Source organism: Ylistrum balloti, unplaced genomic scaffold (assembly GCF_031769215.1).
Source record: "Ylistrum balloti isolate Yb309-2 unplaced genomic scaffold, AGI_CSIRO_Ybal_v1 Utg369972, whole genome shotgun sequence".
Classification (NCBI taxonomy): domain Eukaryota; kingdom Metazoa; phylum Mollusca; class Bivalvia; order Pectinida; family Pectinidae; genus Ylistrum; species Ylistrum balloti.
Genome location: NW_026782064.1, coordinates 1,168,389 through 1,186,743, shown reverse-complemented (window position 1 = coordinate 1,186,743; position 18,355 = coordinate 1,168,389). Strand labels below are relative to the sequence as shown.

Sequence of the window (18,355 nt, the reverse complement as noted above, 5' to 3'; positions counted from 1 at the left end):
GAATGAAGTGACTAAAACTATAATACACGAAGCTATTACGTAAAGCAGGGCTTAACTAACTGACCTTCTTAACAAACGCTACAACGGCAAATCAACTTTATTCAAGGAGTGATCTCAGTCCGTATTATATCAGACTTGGATATATATGGTGTCTCGTGATACATATACATGTTAGATATCTCCTTTAGAAACGGCATTACAATTATATATCTCCTATACGACATAAGATATACATAATATTATTATATACATGTTAGATACATCAAAAGCTTGTTAAAGATTTGATTTCTTATTTCATTTTTATGGAAGACATTTTATATGATTTAATACGTAAGATATATAATTTGTTGGAACACAAGACAGACTTTGCGTTTGGAATAGATGTACAAATTGGCTTATTTTACATTGCACCATGAAGCCAGAAGAAAGGCAATACAATCACAAAATCACGGATACAGGCCGATTTACCAAATATTAAAATCGATTCTGCCAGTCTATGTTTCATTTATTTAATTCTATTCTTGCAAACTGGCGAAAAAAATCTCAAACGATGTCTCATTGAAAAGAGCATTTTGGATGGTTAATTTTCCTACCTGCTTTACAACACAAAATGCATTTCTAAAACATATATCAGTGTTTGTCCTGGCGTTTAGTGCTAATGTGACACACGGAACATGTAATTTCATAGTAAGCTGCACACCCAATATCTTATTTGTAAAATGGTGTTAGATTCCCATAACTGTGTAGGCTAAATGTGTGTAGTGCTGCCACAGTACTGTCGCGAGGACTCCCGGAGTCATCAAATACAATTGTACTTTACAGCTTTCTTTAACACAACGTTAATTAGTTTGATTGAATTTCCGCTGACAATGCTAAAGTGACGACATATGATTCTGTCACGTGTTCAATAATACATTACGAGAGAATCGGTGTACAGTGTCGGCGACAAATGGAAAAATAGAGACAAGTTACTCCTGACCAAGGTGTCATTACAAAATGTGATTAGTCGTGGCACTGTTTACTGTGGAGCTTCGGTTTGGGGAGAACACCTAGATCTGGAATATTTATTAGAGTCTGGCTTATAACAAAAGTTGGAAAGCTGAAAAACTAAACAAATACAGTGATGACTGTAGTTCAAACACCCTTTCTTCTATTTACACAAACTATTTGTAAGATTTGAAAGTCCCTATTAACAAAAAATGTTATACGAGATCTCAAATTGATATCAAATTTATCAAAATAGCACTATATTTGACAAAATCATAAACATTTCTAAGTATGAACTTTTTGGGTACGCCCTGTACAAGGAATACAATATATTATTATATTATAAATATCAATATTTCTGCTGTTTCGGTTATCAAAATGACAAAATCTTTAGCAAAGATTACACTACCTACAATGATGGCTCGTATAAGCGAAGGAGGCAGGTGCCCGATTCACCCTGTATGTTGGTACAAGACCAACTGTTTCCTGCAGATTGGCGTATTCTCCAGGGTTATAAACAACCCCAATAACAATTACTTCCGGATTTATGTAGCTCGACTGATCTGTTCACATACCGAATCGATTTCACGTTCCGATAAACGGGAAATATGTACACACTAGATCTGGTCACCAAGACATCAAGCGGTTTCTGGACAACACCATCAGAAGCGACAACATGAGAAAATCATTTCTAGATCTGTAGTTCTGTACTATACTTTTACTTAGAAATATAATCGGTTTTTGGAAATGATTATTTGCCTACTGATGACACATCTAAGGAAAGTTTCGTGTTATTTATTATCGCGATGAAGTATGGATGAGGAGTCAAAAGTTCACTCGTCATCCAGTCCACTGTAGATGTAATCACATTACACTCCAATACATAACAGTTATACACACCGGACTTGGGAAAGCGCGCTTGACCCGGACATGTCTGCTGATGGACATTGACCAGTGCACAGAACTTGCCGACAATGGATTGTCGTTTTATAGACATGATGTCTGCATTCTGGTGTCTGTTTACAGAGTTCTTGCTCGTAAACAAGTGATTAAGCCAAGAGACGACAACACTGGTACATTATCACATCAAACATTGTTAATTCGAGAAAATACACAAACCTTAATGTCTTTCCTTTATCCTTATTTTCTGCATAGCAACATTGATATTACATGTAAGCTTCCATTTCAGATGAGATCATCATGCTCATAGCCTGCACGATCTGGAAGCCCTGTCATACTTAATATACGCTATAAAATATCCTAAGTTTGATATAAGTGGAAACGAATTTTCGTTTTATCATGGTACAAAAAAAATGAAAGTTGTAGTATGACATAAGACAAAATCGTTGTCCTTGATATGACGTCACGATTGGTGAACAAACGAAAGTTAACACAAAAAAGAACCCTTCATGCTGAGTATCAAAAAAATAACAAACGCTTTTCTCGGAGCCATTTATTTTGAAATATTAATACATATATAATGTAAGGATAAAACATAACGGTTTAAATGTGAATTCCCTCAGATGTGTGACACACAATACCAGAATGCTAAGTTTAGATTTGTCCAATTGAAGACAATTGAATCCAGTCCTCGCATGAACTAATACGGTTAAAGTCAAACTCCTCAGTATTCAGTATTTGAATGGATTTGTACAGTTTAAGACAATATTTTCAGACCTGTCTTTGTATGGATTTTCCAGCTGAAGTCAACCTCTTCATAGCTTAGGTGTCACCGTAGCTAATGCATCTCCCATCGAGATTTCTGCTTTTCTTTCGGTCTCTTCGAATTTCCTCAATCTCCTCATTGGTTTCAACATTTAGGCCCTTAGCATCACTGACAAGGACGAAACAGCTGCATGATGTAGTTTAATTAACTATGAGGCACTACTTTATCTAATTCTAAATTTGTATGTAAAAGTGCTATTCATATATGTGTCTTCTGTTCAGTCCTTGGGATAGACCTATTCAATAGTACACGACTCATCTTATTTAAATACTGGCCATATAACTGATTTTTTTCAGGCGAAGTTTTAAGCAAACAATGTCGTATACTGTCTGAAACACGTATTCAAATATTTGTTCTGTAAATGCGTTATGTTTGTTACCTTTTTCCGTGCTCCACAATATGTATTAATATCAGCACGGAACACACACATGTTTAATGTAAGATTTCATTTGCCCTGTTCTATCATTGATCATTTCTTAATAACTTTGCAAAATGCTTGTGAGATGTCTTCTGCCATTATCAAGTGTATTTTGAACTACAATTAATGTACCTCGTGTATCTTGCTAGATTTGCACAGGAAATGTTGTGGCGCCTTTGGTTGCGCGATATAACATGTAGTGGCATTAAGCTCCTTTGACGTGCAGTGGCATTAAGCTCCTTTGACGTGCAGTGGCATTAAGCTCCTTTAACATGTAGTGGCATTAAGCTCCTTTGACGTTTAGTGGCATTAAGCTCCTTTGACGTGCAGTGGCATTAAGCTCATTTGACTTGCAGTGGCATTGAGCTCCTTTGAGCGTCAAAGGAATTATTCTGTTTGGGTAACGCTTGTGGTGTAGATTGATACTGGTTATGCTCTTGGTCAGTCTCGAAGACATCTACAGGTATAAGCTCGAAGCTGAATAAAATCCATCGTATGGTACTCCTATTTAATAACTCTTAATATTCTCCAGTGATAGGATGAATCATTGAAAAATTCCAACATGCAACTCAGATAAGGTTTTTCCAGTCTTTTTTGGATTGTTGAAATTCATCTTTGTCTCCGTAGTCCATGTTAGCAGTGGTCTAAAACAAAGGACATCCTTCGGCAAACTCAGAGGACGGTGGAAGGATTGATAATCGCAACATTCCGGGAGACCACCATTCTCTCTGTTACATAATCATCTGTTTTTGTGGGCCTATAATTAGTACTGACTATTTCACACAGGAAATGGACCTTTTACGTAAAATTGAGATGATGCTTTAATGTCAGTTGATGGCAATGATATTATCATATCTAGCCAGTAATATAAAGCATTACACAAAACACGGATAGCCATAAATTGTACACTTTTACACATTTATTACAACGACCATTCTTCACATCGTCTGGCAGAAACAGAACCCCGGAAGATTCGCTCTCCAACGTCCAGATGTCACTGTTTACTAGGGCAGAAATTTACCCACGGAAAGCTGATGAGTTGAAACCATTGAAGAAAACCCTCTTAGAATATACATCGAAGTCTCTTGGGTCCGGTTTCGTCTCCGGATGTGTGATATTGAATCTGTGCGAGAGAAATTATCATTTAACAATATGGCAGAGAATTAGAAAAAAATAGCAATACCACTAAACTAGCTGCGTTTAATATATTTTTTCTACATTCAGTTATCTCCTGGAATGATACTAATTTCTGGACACAGTGTAAAAATAATAAGCTACCTTTTCTGTGTTTCCGACTTCTCAGCAAGGTTTAGGTTTGGCTGGTGCGGCCACTGCGTCCAGCTATCTATGCTAGGAAGAGGTCTTTGGTTGGAAAACTTTCTTTCCGGCAACATCTGAGTCTGTTTAGAGAGTTCCATCTCCATTTTCAGATCTGCCATATCACGGATTAAGGTCGATGGAATGGCAGGGCGCAGGAATTTGGAACATCCATAAGAAATATCTCCGTCCTTCTGTTTCTCTTCCTCGTAACTCATCACGTCCGGAACCGTTTGGTCACTCTCAAAACCTCCAGGATAATGAAGTATTGATGGCAAACGGTATCGATACACATCTTGTATAAGGAGATCGTGGAAGTTCTGGTTCTCATTACATGCACTCTCGCGCGTTCTTCTTTGGGAAGCCTTTGGAGAGAAAAATGATGGTTCATAACTTGAATCTACGTAGTTCGCTGTGTCGCCGCAGCTTCCCACGGGAATGTCACAGAAATCGTTCATCGCACTACTGTACACGCCGTTGTCTTGCCCTTCATATGGATCTTGGACCAAACATGCAGGATGTGCCATTGGTTCGTATACATCGGGAACTTCTTGCTCTTGGTACATTGCAGGACTCGGATCTCCGGGGTACATACTGCTGTAGCGCGATGTACAGTACAATTTCGAGTGTGTGCTCTCAATGGCTGACCGTGTTGTCGAATGTAACACATATTCTCCTGCAGAAACATAGACACAGCGTCATCAAATTATAATTGTCGCTAAGAGGTTTCCTTTTTAAACCTAGACAGATGTGGATACTTTAAGATATGTAAAAAAGTAACTGATGTTATGTTTTAAGAAATGAAATGAAAAAAAATCAAACCCGTATGTAGAACGTAATGGCCTTGAAGTCAATTCAATATCTTGGATATTATCTCCATATATATTCACAACACAATCTTATTTTGGTTACACATCATCCTGGAAGTAAATACTCACCTGTTAAAGCAGGTGTCTTTTTCATGAACGCCATTAGTCAGTTGATCCTAATTTAATTTCTGACCAACTTTGCTTTGTTCATTCAATATACTGTTTAAATCAAGTTTTTTTTTATCTTTCTCATTTTAAGGGACTTTCATCGAAGTGTATATTTACATTGGAGAGTGACTACTTAACACGCATCAAGTTAAATCAATTTCGAAGCAGAGATAGGAAACCATTTTTAAAATTGAATGACCTGAGACACAGCAGTAGGCGGCACGAACAGCAGCACAATAACTCCTATAGTAAATGATTAGATTTACTTTTATACATCAAACGTGTCACCATACATAAACTGAGATTAAATAAAATAGCCGTTTACAACCAATATCAGGGATGACACGTCTTTGTACTCGTCCGCACGTGTAAATATCGATAAATACATTGTACAACCGTTTGGGTCGGTAAACATTGATCTAGTGTCTATTAAACAGCATTGTAATCATATAAAAATGTTTGCCAGTGAAGTAATCCAACTTTAAGCTTAACCCTGTGATTTTAATTAAGTTTAATTTCAATTTGCCGTATCATATGATAAAGGACATTGGCCTCATTTTATTAAATTATTTAGCTCCGAACAGATAACTTTGCAGAAATGGCCATTTTGTGTTAAACTTTAAACACTTAAAATTGTAGTGATGACATTTTTATCGAATAAGTGATCGATTGTCAACGACGGTCGTTTGGAATCTGATAACCAATAAAACTGAGAGGGGGAAAAAGGCCCCATGATCAAAGAAAAGAAGGATGTAAATCTGTACGGGGATATACTGTATATGTCACTAATATTACGTAAACTACAAACGGGCAGACATAGAAGGACAGACAGCCTGATTCGTATCGGTACACGTGTTCTTGTTATAAAACATTAAGAAAACTGGTCGATATAATGCAATATGACTTTACCGTTTTGGTCTTTTCTTTCTCTGTCGTGTAAGGGAAACACGTCCACTTGTGGATCACAAGTCACGTGACGGTCAGTTTTGTGGGGCGCAACCATTCCGCTAGAACAGAGATTAATTAAAGTGTTAACATGGATAATATAGAGACAGGCTGGACACAGGTTTTAGTATAAAACTATTATCAATGTTTTTGGAGTCATGTTCATGAGTTGATACCAAGGCGTTACCTCCAAGGAGATGACGAAAGGAAAGGACAGTTTTCGATTGGACATATCTGTGTGAGTGCAGGGTATCATAAGACTGGAATTTATTTAGAAATTGGTAAAATGACAAAATGTTTTTGAGGAGTACAGTGACCATATCTTTAACAATGAGTTTTATTTCGTTCATTACTATGTAGAATTGTAGACATAACGTATCCTTCTTTTTGAACCAAAACTTGATACCTTAAATTCAAACATAAAAGGCAACTTACAACGCTGAGCGCTAAAACGACCAAATACAATGTAAATTAGTTCGTGAGTTCAAAGACGATCTTGTAAGTGGAGTTGTGGGTTCTGAGACGACCGTGTAAGTTGAGTTGTGAGTTCCGAGACGATCGTGTAAGTTGAACTGTGAGTTCCGAGACGACCGTGTAAGTTGAGCTGTGAGCTCTGAGACGACCATGTAAGTTGAGTTGTGAGTTCTAAGACGACCGTGTAAGCTGAGTTGTGAGTTCTAAGACGACCGTGTAAATTGAACTGTAAGTTCTGAGACGATAGTGTAAGTTTAATTGTGAGTTCTAAGACGACCGTGTAAGTTGAACTGTGAGTTCTAAGACGACCGTGTAAGTTGAGTTGTGAGTTCTAAGACGACCGTGTAAGTTGAACTGTGAGTTCTAAGACGACCGTGTAAGTTGAGTTGTGAGTTCTAAGACGACCGTGTAAATTGAACTGTAAGTTCTGAGACGATAGTGTACGTTTAATTGTGAGTTCTAAGACGACCGTGTAAGTTTAATTGTGAGTTGTGATTTTTCAACTTCATCATTCTGTATTCATACAGTAGCATCCACAGCAGTTAAGGACATATGACTACATATTGACGGTCTAAAACATGATGACCCTTTACAATGATGGAAATATTTTATATTGTTTAAGGTATACCTGTGATCTGCTTCTAGAGGCTTCGGTAATCTGAAATGTAAGACGTAAAAACAATATCAGTATTCTAAACTAAACAACCTTGGTTTCATATAACACATTTTATAATCATTCTTAATAATTAATAATGCGACTAGGCAAGGTCAGACTTGTCGAAGTGATCAAGGTCAAACTGGTCAAGGTCGAACTGATCTCGGTCAAACTAGTCAATGTCGGAGTGATCAAGGTCAAACTGGTCAATGTCCAATTGGTCAAGGTGTCAATAATTTAACGATTAAGGTAGGCATTAAAGGTAACAAAATGTGATGATGTCATAAATAAAAATGATTTATATCACCATGAAACGACAAAGTGGATGATCCTCCACAAAAATCATTACAATAAACTTATTATAATGTGCATCAGTAATTCTGTGCTTTCAAAAATCGAACTTTTCACCAATTTTGGGAGAGTAAAAGGATCTTAAATCATGGGCTACACACGAGGATTTTCACGCAATCATGGGTCCATTTTAAACCCACCTCCTTTAAAAAGGTTTTCGACAGAGAAACAACTGAAATATTTCTTTTTTTTCTTTTTCCGTGAAACTTAAAGTTAAAGTTTAAAATCCCAAACACATAGTATTCTTATTACCAACGCTAAAAAATGCTTCACCCCAAAACTATCTACAAACTCGTGTGTTTTAAAACGCAGATGGATACACTAAAGCGCAGCAGAATGGAGATAAAATAAATCTCCAATCTGTTATCATGGATTCGGTGTTATCCAGCCACAGTAGGCCTGGCAAGGTCTAAATCTCAAGTCTGTTATCATGAATTCGGTGTTATCCAGCCACAGTAGGCCTGACAAGGTCTAAATCTCAAGTCTGTTATCATGGATTAGCAAGGTCTAAATCTCCAATCTGCTATGATGGATTCGGTGTTATCCAGCCACAGTATAGGCCTAGCAAGGTCTAAATCTCTATTTCTGTTATCATGAATTCGGTGTTATCCAGCCACAGTAGGCCTAGCAAGGTCTAAATCTCAAGTCTTTTATCATGGATTCGGTGTTATCCAGCCACAGTAGGCCTGACAAGGTCTAAATCTCAAGTCTGTTATGATGGATTCGGTGTTATCCAGCCACAGTAGGCCTGACAAGGTCTAAATCTGAAGTCTGTTATCATGAATTCGGTGTTATCCAGCCACAGTAGGCGTGACAAGGTCTAAATCTCAAGTCTATTATCATGGATTCGGTGTTATCCAGTCACAGTAGGCCTGACAAGGTCTAAATCTCCAGTCTGTTATCATGAATTCGGTGTTATCCAGCCACAGTAGGCCTGACAAGGTCTAAATCTCAAGTCTGTTATCATGGATTCGGTGTTATCCAGTCACAGTAGGCCTAGCAAGGTCTAAATCTCAAGTCTGTTATCATGGATTCGGTGTTATCCAGCCACAGTAGGCCTGGCAAGGTCTAAATATCCAGTCTGACATTAAGGATTTGGTATTGTCCGGACACGGTAGGCCTGATAAGGGTGTAAATCTCCAGTCTGTTAGGATAGATTCGGGCTTGTCTCGAAACCATAGGCCTGACATTGGTGTAAATCGCCAGTGTATTATGATGGATTCGGACTAGAGACTGAAGTCTTAGTAATGGCGGCTCTAAATCTCCAATCTGGTAATGATGGATTGTGATTTATACGAAGACCGAAGGCTTTGCATTTTGTCTAAATCTCCAGTCTGGTGTAATGGACTCGGACTTGTCCGGAGACCATGGGCATGATTATGGTGTAAATTTCCAGTCTTTTTTTCACAATCTTTCGTATTTTCTACGCTTACCTTACGCTTCAGCATAGCGTTGAGCAGGGCGAAGGGAGGTAACTCCGAAAGGATTACAAGACAAGAACTTACCTATGACAGCCGAAGGTATCGATTGGATCATGGCTTCCGACGACTTCAGCTTGATGACAACAGTCAAAATTACTGCGACTGTCAATATACATTAATAAGACCAGGTTACAACAATGTCTTTACCATTTGTTAACAAGTTCAGAACACATCAGCCGCCCAGAAGGCGTATCAGCGCTTTAATAATCACTGGATCAACCATTAAATTCTGTTTAATTAAAGAGTTAACCACATGTTAATTAAACTATTACCAATTATAATCATCATCATAGCTATGGCATTTCTTCGTACATACAAATCATATAAACAAGTCACTGAGCATCGGGCAATACCGTTCATGTGAACAGTTGAAAAGTCCAACTCATTCCAAACAAAAACCTTTACACTGGAGTTTTTGTTATTGATTGGTAACTAATGCACATTGTATGAAGCTTGATTATAATTTTAACGATAGTTTCATCTCAATTTCGTTTTAACATCTTTATAATTTTACAGCCTCTATGTAAGTATATCTAAGTTATTAATAAATTGAGATATTGCTGCAGTCTGTCTGCTATCTTACTCACAATCTCGATAGACCATCTGACACCCGACAGTCACGCCCATCTTTACTGATGACGTCATATTCCCCCCAGCGTGGCTTTAACCGGGGCGACCACAATTGGTTGTCGACAGTACCAGGGGGCCTGTAACAGTTTTACATCATTTCTAAATGTTTTAAAAACTTTTGTTTAACAGCAGTCAGAGGCATGATGACTTCAACTTCATCTTACATATACCGAGTCTAAATGGTAACGTTGAAGCACAAAAAACGGAAATAAACCTTCAATAATTTTGTGAAAAAGCGTACACTTACATATCAGATCTACTTCTAACATTTATACCATATAAACATTTTTACGTCAACAAAGAACAAGACCGTGACATCCTCTAGACAGACTTAAATACTTTTTGAAAACAAAAATTCAATTTAACGTCCGAAAATGCTATATCCTACCAATGCACCAGCAATCTTCAAAATTCTATGAACCTTTCATCAACAAACGAAGAATAAAAGGATCTCAAATATAGCATATAAATAAATTATATCTATAGTGTAAGAAAACACCACCCTAAGCTTTCCTTACGGTAAAACTACATTCCTAACCCTGGTCAGTTCTATGATAAAATACGTGGCTAGGATTTGGAATGAATATATACAGGGTTATTTTGATAAACTTAAAAGATTTCAAAACGGTATGTAAATATGTATGTACGGTTCGTAAAGGATAACTACGTGTATAACAGCAGATATCCAGGGTCAATGACTACGATGAGAAACAGCCTGAAGATAGAAACACTGGAGCCAAACAAATTACCTTCCCCGTAAATTCAACTCTTCCTATTCAAACATTAGATTAAGACAGTTCACAGTTATATCGAATACAGTCAAAAAATACCAAAAACCTCTCCATACAAATATTCCTTCTTCATTAACACTGTGAAACATTGGGAGCCTGACAGTACCGTGCATACTGATCGTACAAGTACAGAACGTTCCGCCATTTCGTACAACGTATATTTACATATAGTTACCACTGAAAATAGATTGCTAAACAAGCAGTAAGGCTGTAACGCCATAAGATCTACTGATCAAACGGCGTTCTACATAACAAATACGGACGTACCCCGGAGGTCTGTTTAAATCCATAATCGGGGGAATTATGCCATTACGTCGATAATAACTGTGAAAATTGATCAGAAACATGGTATAAACGATTGTTTTATGTGTCTGTAAGCTGACATGGTCCTCTGGAAATCACCGGTCCGGAGGACGTGGCTGATGTTGGTACATAGGCTGGTTACTGTTCATAATTTTGTCATGCTACATGTAGTTTGATATTAGAAGAATAATGATTTTCTTAAAACTTCCAAAATACCCGTCAATGTACATGTCATTATTGATTGACGAAAACTGGTAGATTTTAACGATATACAAAATGTAAATATGATTGAAATACACCATCTCAATATGAAGTGACCGATATTTGATTAAGTGTACATACATCCCTGTCCTCACCTAACTAACACATGTCTGACACATGATCCTTCATATTGTTTATAACGTAGGGACAGTCATGAAATCATTCTATAAAGACTGCACCCTACGATATACTTATGACGTAGATGTGACCTTAGTCTTACCTTGCAAACGGCGATAGAGGATCCTGTCCGTAAATTGCCGACATTTTGGTGATCAGCCCCGCCTGACAACAACCCATGACGTCACAATAGTGCCACGTCACAATGAAGACGGCGTCACAGCAGATAGTAGGCCAAATGCACACATTTGCCAGCGTTTCGTTCGGAATTTCTAAATCATGTTTTGAAAAACTGCTTATAGAACAACATCAATCGTGTGATATACATATTTTTGTTATCTGCTTATGGAAACACATCAAATAAAATTTCTGATCTTTTACAGAACTACACCTAAAGTCATGATATGCATTACGGGAGGTTTAACACCGTAATTTAATGTAATTGTTCAGATATTTGTGTGATGAATAGTACCGGTACGCCTAAAACTGTATTTTTGACATTTTTGAACAAGAATTATATCCTACAAGTTTCAATAAATATGATACTCATTTCCAATCTTATAATACTCACGTAAATCCGTGTTTTACTTATTGACGAGATTGAATTATTTGGTTTTGTTTGACAGAGATAAACGCCGATATCGAACACTGCTGTGTCATATTGTATTTCGGTAAGCTGTGGATTTCTACTGCTAATCAATCATAGGATAAACACGATCTGGTTTGGCAAGACCACGCTTCGCCATAACTAACCGCAGCGCGAAGTACAGTCAGGGATGACCGCGCCTCAACATAACTAACTGTCGCGGAAAGAATAGTCAGCAGGGTTGCGCTTCGCCATAACTAACTGCGGCGCGAAGTACAGTCAGGGAGGACCGCGCCTCAACATAACTAACTGTCGCGGAAAGAATAGTCAGCAGGGTTGCGCTTCGCCATAACTAACTGCGGCGCGAAGTACAGTCAGGGAGGACCGCACCTCAACATAACTAACTATCGCGGAAAGAATAGTCAGCAGGGTTGCGCTTCGCCATAACTAACCGTCAGGGAGGACCGCGCTACAACATAACTAACCAAAAGAGCGAAGAATTGTCACTAGGATTTTGTTTCAGTATAACTAACCAGTACAGGCGGAAGGATCGCAATGTAGCATGAATATCAAGTGCGCTACAGTTTGATTAATCACGACGCGAAGTACAGTCAGCAAGCCTGAACTTTGGCATAACTAACCAGAGCGCGAAGTATGGTCAGCAGGACCGCGCTTCAGCATAACTAACCAGAGCGCGAAGTATGGTCAGTAGGACCGCGCTTCAGCATAACTAACCAGAGCGCAAAGTATGGTCAGTAGGACCGCGCTTCAGCATAAAAACCAGAGCGCGAAGTATGGTCAGTAGGACCGCGCTTCAGCATAAAAACCAGAGCGCGAAGTATGGTCAATAGGACCGCGCTTCAGCATAACTAACCAGAGCGCGAAGTATGGTCAGTAGGACCGCGCTTCAGCATAACTAACCAGAGCGCGAAGTATGGTCAGTAGGACCACACTTCAGCATAAAAACCAGAGCGCGAAGTATGGTCATTAGGACCGCGCTTTAGCATAACTAACCAAAGCGCGAAGTATGGTCAGTAGGACCGCGCTTCAGCATAACTAACCAGAGGGCGAAGTATGGTCAGTAGGACCGCGCTTCAGCATAACTAAGCAGAGCGCGAAGTATGGTCAGTAGGACCGCGCTTCAGCATAACTAACCAGAGCGCGAAGTATGGTCATTAGGACCGCGCTTCAGCATAACTAACCAGAACGCGAATTATGGTCAGTAGGACCGCACTTTAGCATAAAAACCAGAGCGCGAAGTATGGTCAGTAGGACCGCGCTTCAGCATAACTAACCAAAGCGCGAAGTATGGTCAGTAGGACCGCGCTTTAGCAGAAAAACCAGAGCGCGAAGTATGGTCAGTAGGACCGCGCTTCAGCATAACTAACCAGAGCGCGAGGTATGGTCAGTAGGACCTCGCTTCAGCATAACTAACCAGAGCGCGAAGTATGGTCAGTAGGACCGCGCTTCAGCATAAAAACCAGAGCGCGAAGTATGGTCAGTAGGACCGCGCTTCAGCATAAAAACCAGAGCGCGAAGTATGGTCAGTAGGACCGCGCTTCAGCATAACTAACCAGAGCGCGAAGTATGGTCAGTAGGACCACATTTCAGCATAACTAACCAGAGCGCGAAGTATGGTCAGTAGGACCGCGCTTTAGCATAACTAACCAGAGCGCGAAGTATGGTCAGTAGGACCGCGCTTCAGCATAACTAACCAGAGCGCGAAGTATGGTCAGTAGGACCGCGCTTCAGCATAACTAACCAGAGCGCGAAGTATGGTCAGGACCGCGCTTCAGCATATGGTCATTAGGACCGCGCTTCAGCACTAACCAGAACGCGAATTATGGTCAGTAGGACCGCACTTTAGCATAAAAACCAGAGCGCGAAGTATGGTCAGTAGGACCGCGCTTTAGCAGAAAAACCAGAGCGCGAAGTATGGTCATTAGGACCGCGCTTCAGCATAACTAACCAGAACGCGAAGTATGGTCAGTAGGACCGCACTTTAGCATAAAAACCAGAGCGCGAAGTATGGTCATTAGGACCGCGCTTCAGCATAACTAACCAGAACGCGAATTATGGTCAGTAGGACCGCACTTTAGCATAAAAACCAGAGCGCGAAGTATGGTCAGTAGGACCGCGCTTCAGCATAACTAACCAAAGCGCGAAGTATGGTCAGTAGGACCGCGCTTTAGCAGAAAAACCAGAGCGCGAAGTATGGTCAGTAGGACCGCGCTTTAGCAGAAAAACCAGAGCGCGAAGTATGGTCAGTAGGACCGCACTTTAGCATAAAAACCAGAGCGCGAAGTATGGTCAGTAGGACCGCGCTTCAGCATAACTAACCAAAGCGCGAAGTATGGTCAGTAGGACCGCGCTTTAGCAGAAAAACCAGAGCGCGAAGTATGGTCAGTAGGACCGCGCTTCAGCATAACTAACCAGAGCGCGAGGTATGGTCAGTAGGACCTCGCTTCAGCATAACTAACCAGAGCGCGAAGTATGGTCAGTAGGACCGCGCTTCAGCATAAAAACCAGAGCGCGAAGTATGGTCAGTAGGACCGCGCTTCAGCATAACTAACCAGAGCGCGAAGTATGGTCAGTAGGACCGCGCTTCAGCATAAAAACCAGAGCGCGAAGTATGGTCAGTAGGACCGCGCTTCAGAATAAAAACCAGAGCGCGAAGTATGGTCAGTAGGACCGCGCTTCAGCATAACTAACCAGAGCGCGAAAGACGGTTAGCATAACTAGCCAAACGTGGTATTTTATCTCACTTAAGAAAAGTTTGTAGACAGTTAAACTGCGTCATATCATCTAATAATGGTATGTACTAAGTTTGCCCACGTCACCATAATTTTGTACAAAGTTTGTCAACAAGTAAAACTAATCTGCTTAATATACAAAGTTTGTGTATAGGTGAACGGCTTCTATATAATTATGTTTGTGGACAAGTAAATCCCATCTCCATACTCACACATACGTGTATGTTCAGAGTATACAGATAAGACACATCTAATATGTACAAATGGTTTTCAGGTAGCCACGTTCACACAGTTATGGTTGTTACTGTCCTTTCCAAATATAACCAGTTTTCAAAATAAAACCAGACGTTTGGAGAGCGTATAAATGTATTTAGGTGTTTGGTATGGGAGTTCATTATTCCTGTATGGACTTTGAAAGTTGGAAGACTTGAAGTTAAATGCATTTTAATATTCCTTTTTCTTACAAAAAGAAAAAATAATGACTACGTTTCCTTTTAGAACGTACCTGAGTAGGTGAGAAGCTTTAAAGTTTTACATATATTTAAATAATATGTCCAGTACGTAATACCTTGTCAATATGCTCGTGTAGGGAAATAATTAGGCTTCACTTTATACAGGTAAAACGTACTTAATCTTACACTAATCGAAAGATTATGGACTATAAAAAGACTTAAAATGGTACATACTCCCGTCCTATGTACATGTAGGAGCTCGATTGATTTCTCACTGCAAACATAAACTCATTTGTATCTGTAAATATAAGTAACTGAAAATGATCACGGAGTCAGAAATACTACGCAGAACAATCAGAAAGGATTGATTGATATCTTGTTTGAAATAATAATAATTATGTGTTTGTTATATACATAGAATATAATATTAAGTCCCATATTGTCCTTTCTTCTCTTCTGGGGTTATCCTACTCATTTATTCTACATCTTTATGTAAAAATTACCAATCTAAACCAGGATTGAGGACACAACACCTTGTCCTTCGCCTGACAGAGAACATCACACCCTGTCCGCCGCCTGACAGAGAACACCACACCCTGTCCGCCGCCTGACAGAGAACACCACACCATGTCCGCCGCCTGACAGAGAACACTACAACCTGTCCACCGCCTGACAGAGAACACCACACCTTGACCGCCGTCTGACAGAGAACACCACACCTTGTCCGCCGCCTGACAGAGAACACCACACCTTGACCGCCGTCTGACAGAGAACACCACACCTTGTCCGCCGCCTGATAGAGAACACCACACCCTGTCCGCCGCCTGACAGATAACATCACACCCTGTCCGCCGCCTGACAGAGAACACCACACCCTGTCCGCCGCCTGACAGAGAAACCACACCCTGTCCGCCGCCTTACAGAGAACACCACACCCTGTCCACCGCCTGACAAAGAACACCACTCACTGTCCGCCACCTGACAGAGAAACCACAACCAGTCCGCCGCCTGACAGAGAACAACACATCATGTCCGCCGCCTGACAGAAAACACCACACCCTGTCCGCCGCCTGACAGAGAGACCACACCCTGTCCGCCACCTTACAGAGAACACCACACCCTGTCCGCCGCCTGACAGAAAACACCACACCCTGTCCGCCGCCTGACAGAGAGACCACACCCTGTCCGCCACCTTACAGAGAACACCACACCCTGTCCGCCGCCTGACAGAGAACACCACACCTTGTCCGCCGCCTGAAAGAGAACACCACACCATGTCCGCCGCCTGAAAGAAAACATCACACCCTGTCCGCCGCCTGACAGAGAAACCACACCCTGTCCGCCGCCTTACAGAGAACACCACAACCAGTCCGCCGCTTGACAGATAACAACACACACTGCCCGCGACCTGACAGAGAACACCCCACCCTGTCCGCCGCCTGACAGAGAACACCACTTCCTGTCCGTCGCCTGACAGAGAACACCACATTCTGTCCGCCGCCTGACAGAGAACATCACACCCTGTCCGCCGCCTGACAGATAACAACACACACTGCCCACCGCCTGACAGAGAACACCACACCCTGTCCGCCGCCTGACAGAGAACATCACACCCTGTCCGGTGCCTGACAGAGAACACCACATCCTGTCCGCTGCCTGACAGAGAACACCACTTCTGTCCGTCGCCTGACAGAGAACACCACATCCTGTCTGCCGCCTGACAGAGAACACCACATCCTGTCCGCCGCCTGACAGAGAACACCACACCCTGTCCGTCGCCTGACAGAGAACACCACATCCTGTCTGCCGCCTGACAGAGAACACCACACCCTGTCCGCCGCCTGACAGAGAAACCACACCCTGTACGCCGCCTTACAGAGTACACCACAACCTGTCCGCCGCCTGACAGAGAACATCACACCCTGTCCGCCGCCTGACAGAGAACACCACACACTGTCCGCCGCCTGACAGAGATCACCACACCCTGTCCGCCGCCTTACAGAGAACACCACACCATGTCCGCCTCCTGACAGAGAACACCACATCCTGTCCGCCGCCTGACAGAGAACACCACACCATGTCCGCCGCCAGTGCGAAGATTGTTCTCTTACGATTTAATGAAAATCCTCAGTGATCGCAAAGCTTGTCTCTGTCAGTAGGGATCGAGTAGTATGCCGGATAGCAGAGAAAGCTTTTCACGAGTTAGTTATTTTTCAAGTGCAACTAATTCAACGTTTTATGATATGTAAATCATTCGATCTTATAACATCATTTGATCCCCTGGTGTATCACTACTTATTTCCATCAACCTGAACGTCTACAAGACAACTGCCATCACTACATGTAGCCTTCTTCTTGGAGGCGAGACCTGGACCTGAATGGAGGACTGACATCAAACAGCTCAGTTTGCCTCCACTTTTTCACATCAAATGGCACCAGAGGATCACAGACATTGAAGTCCTGGACCACAATCAAACCAGAATTGTCGACGCCATGATCCTAAAAGCTGAATTCAGATGAACGGAGCATGTCAACCGTACATATTCCGCGAGAACCTCAAAATAACTATATGATGAAAGGGAAAGCAAGCCAGAACATTGAAATGTTTCAAACCCCATGAGACTTAAATCGCCACACTGGTTAACATGTGCTGTTATCTCCCATTCATATGGCGTTTGTTTGTTCTCGTCGATGACTGCCCGTCAGATAGCCACCAGCTATCACCTCATAACACCAACTCATTTTAAAGTGGTAGCTACAGTAGCTGGTAACTGGTTACTGACCAACATGCGGGAGGTCCATAGCTTGTTATCCAAAGTAATCAGAGTAAAATTCTCTTCTCATGACAGAATCGCTTCAGTACAGGATAGTCGGTGATCTCAGCTTCATAACACAAACCGCCCGAGTATAGGGATCGAGCCGAAAAACTGAGATCTTCACCTGAGAAATACAAACCGGCCTAGTAGGGATCAAATCACACAATTAAGATCTTCACCTGAGAAACGCAAACCGCCCGAGTAGGGATCGGATCACACACCTAAGATCTTCACCTGAGAAACACAAACCGCCCGAGTAGGGATCAAATCGCACACCCCGTATCTTCACCTTTTAATAAAAGTATTGAAGTTCCA

The 18,355-nt window shown here is 41.2% G+C and overlaps 1 protein-coding gene across 1 annotated transcript; it reads right to left on the bottom strand.

Moving 5' to 3' along the window:
* Positions 1 to 4,136: 4,136 nt before the first annotated feature.
* On the bottom strand, positions 4,137 to 11,580 carry LOC132547746 (uncharacterized). Its single transcript, XM_060211546.1, has 7 exons — positions 11,537 to 11,580; positions 9,919 to 10,038; positions 9,356 to 9,433; positions 7,473 to 7,502; positions 6,335 to 6,432; positions 4,410 to 5,124; positions 4,137 to 4,254 (listed from the first exon to the last, which is right to left on the bottom strand). The coding sequence occupies exons 1-7, from the start codon at positions 11,578 to 11,580 to the stop codon at positions 4,149 to 4,151; spliced, it is 1,191 nt and encodes a 396-aa protein (XP_060067529.1). The 3' UTR covers positions 4,137 to 4,148.
* Positions 11,581 to 18,355: the final 6,775 nt, after the last annotated feature.

What these genes read in the sequence shown, in the direction of transcription:
- LOC132547746 (XM_060211546.1), bottom strand. Translation starts at nt 11,580, where the DNA reads ATGTCGGCAATTTACGGACAGGATCCTCTATCGCCGTTTGCAAG. An exon ending in CCTCTAGAAGCAGATCACAG is followed by an intron (nt 6,433 to 7,472) that starts GTATACCTTAAA and finishes TCTCTGTTCTAG; the next exon opens with CGGAATGGTTGCGCCCCACA. An exon ending in AAGTCGGAAACACAGAAAAG is followed by an intron (nt 4,255 to 4,409) that starts GTAGCTTATTAT and finishes TCTCTCGCACAG; the next exon opens with ATTCAATATCACACATCCGG.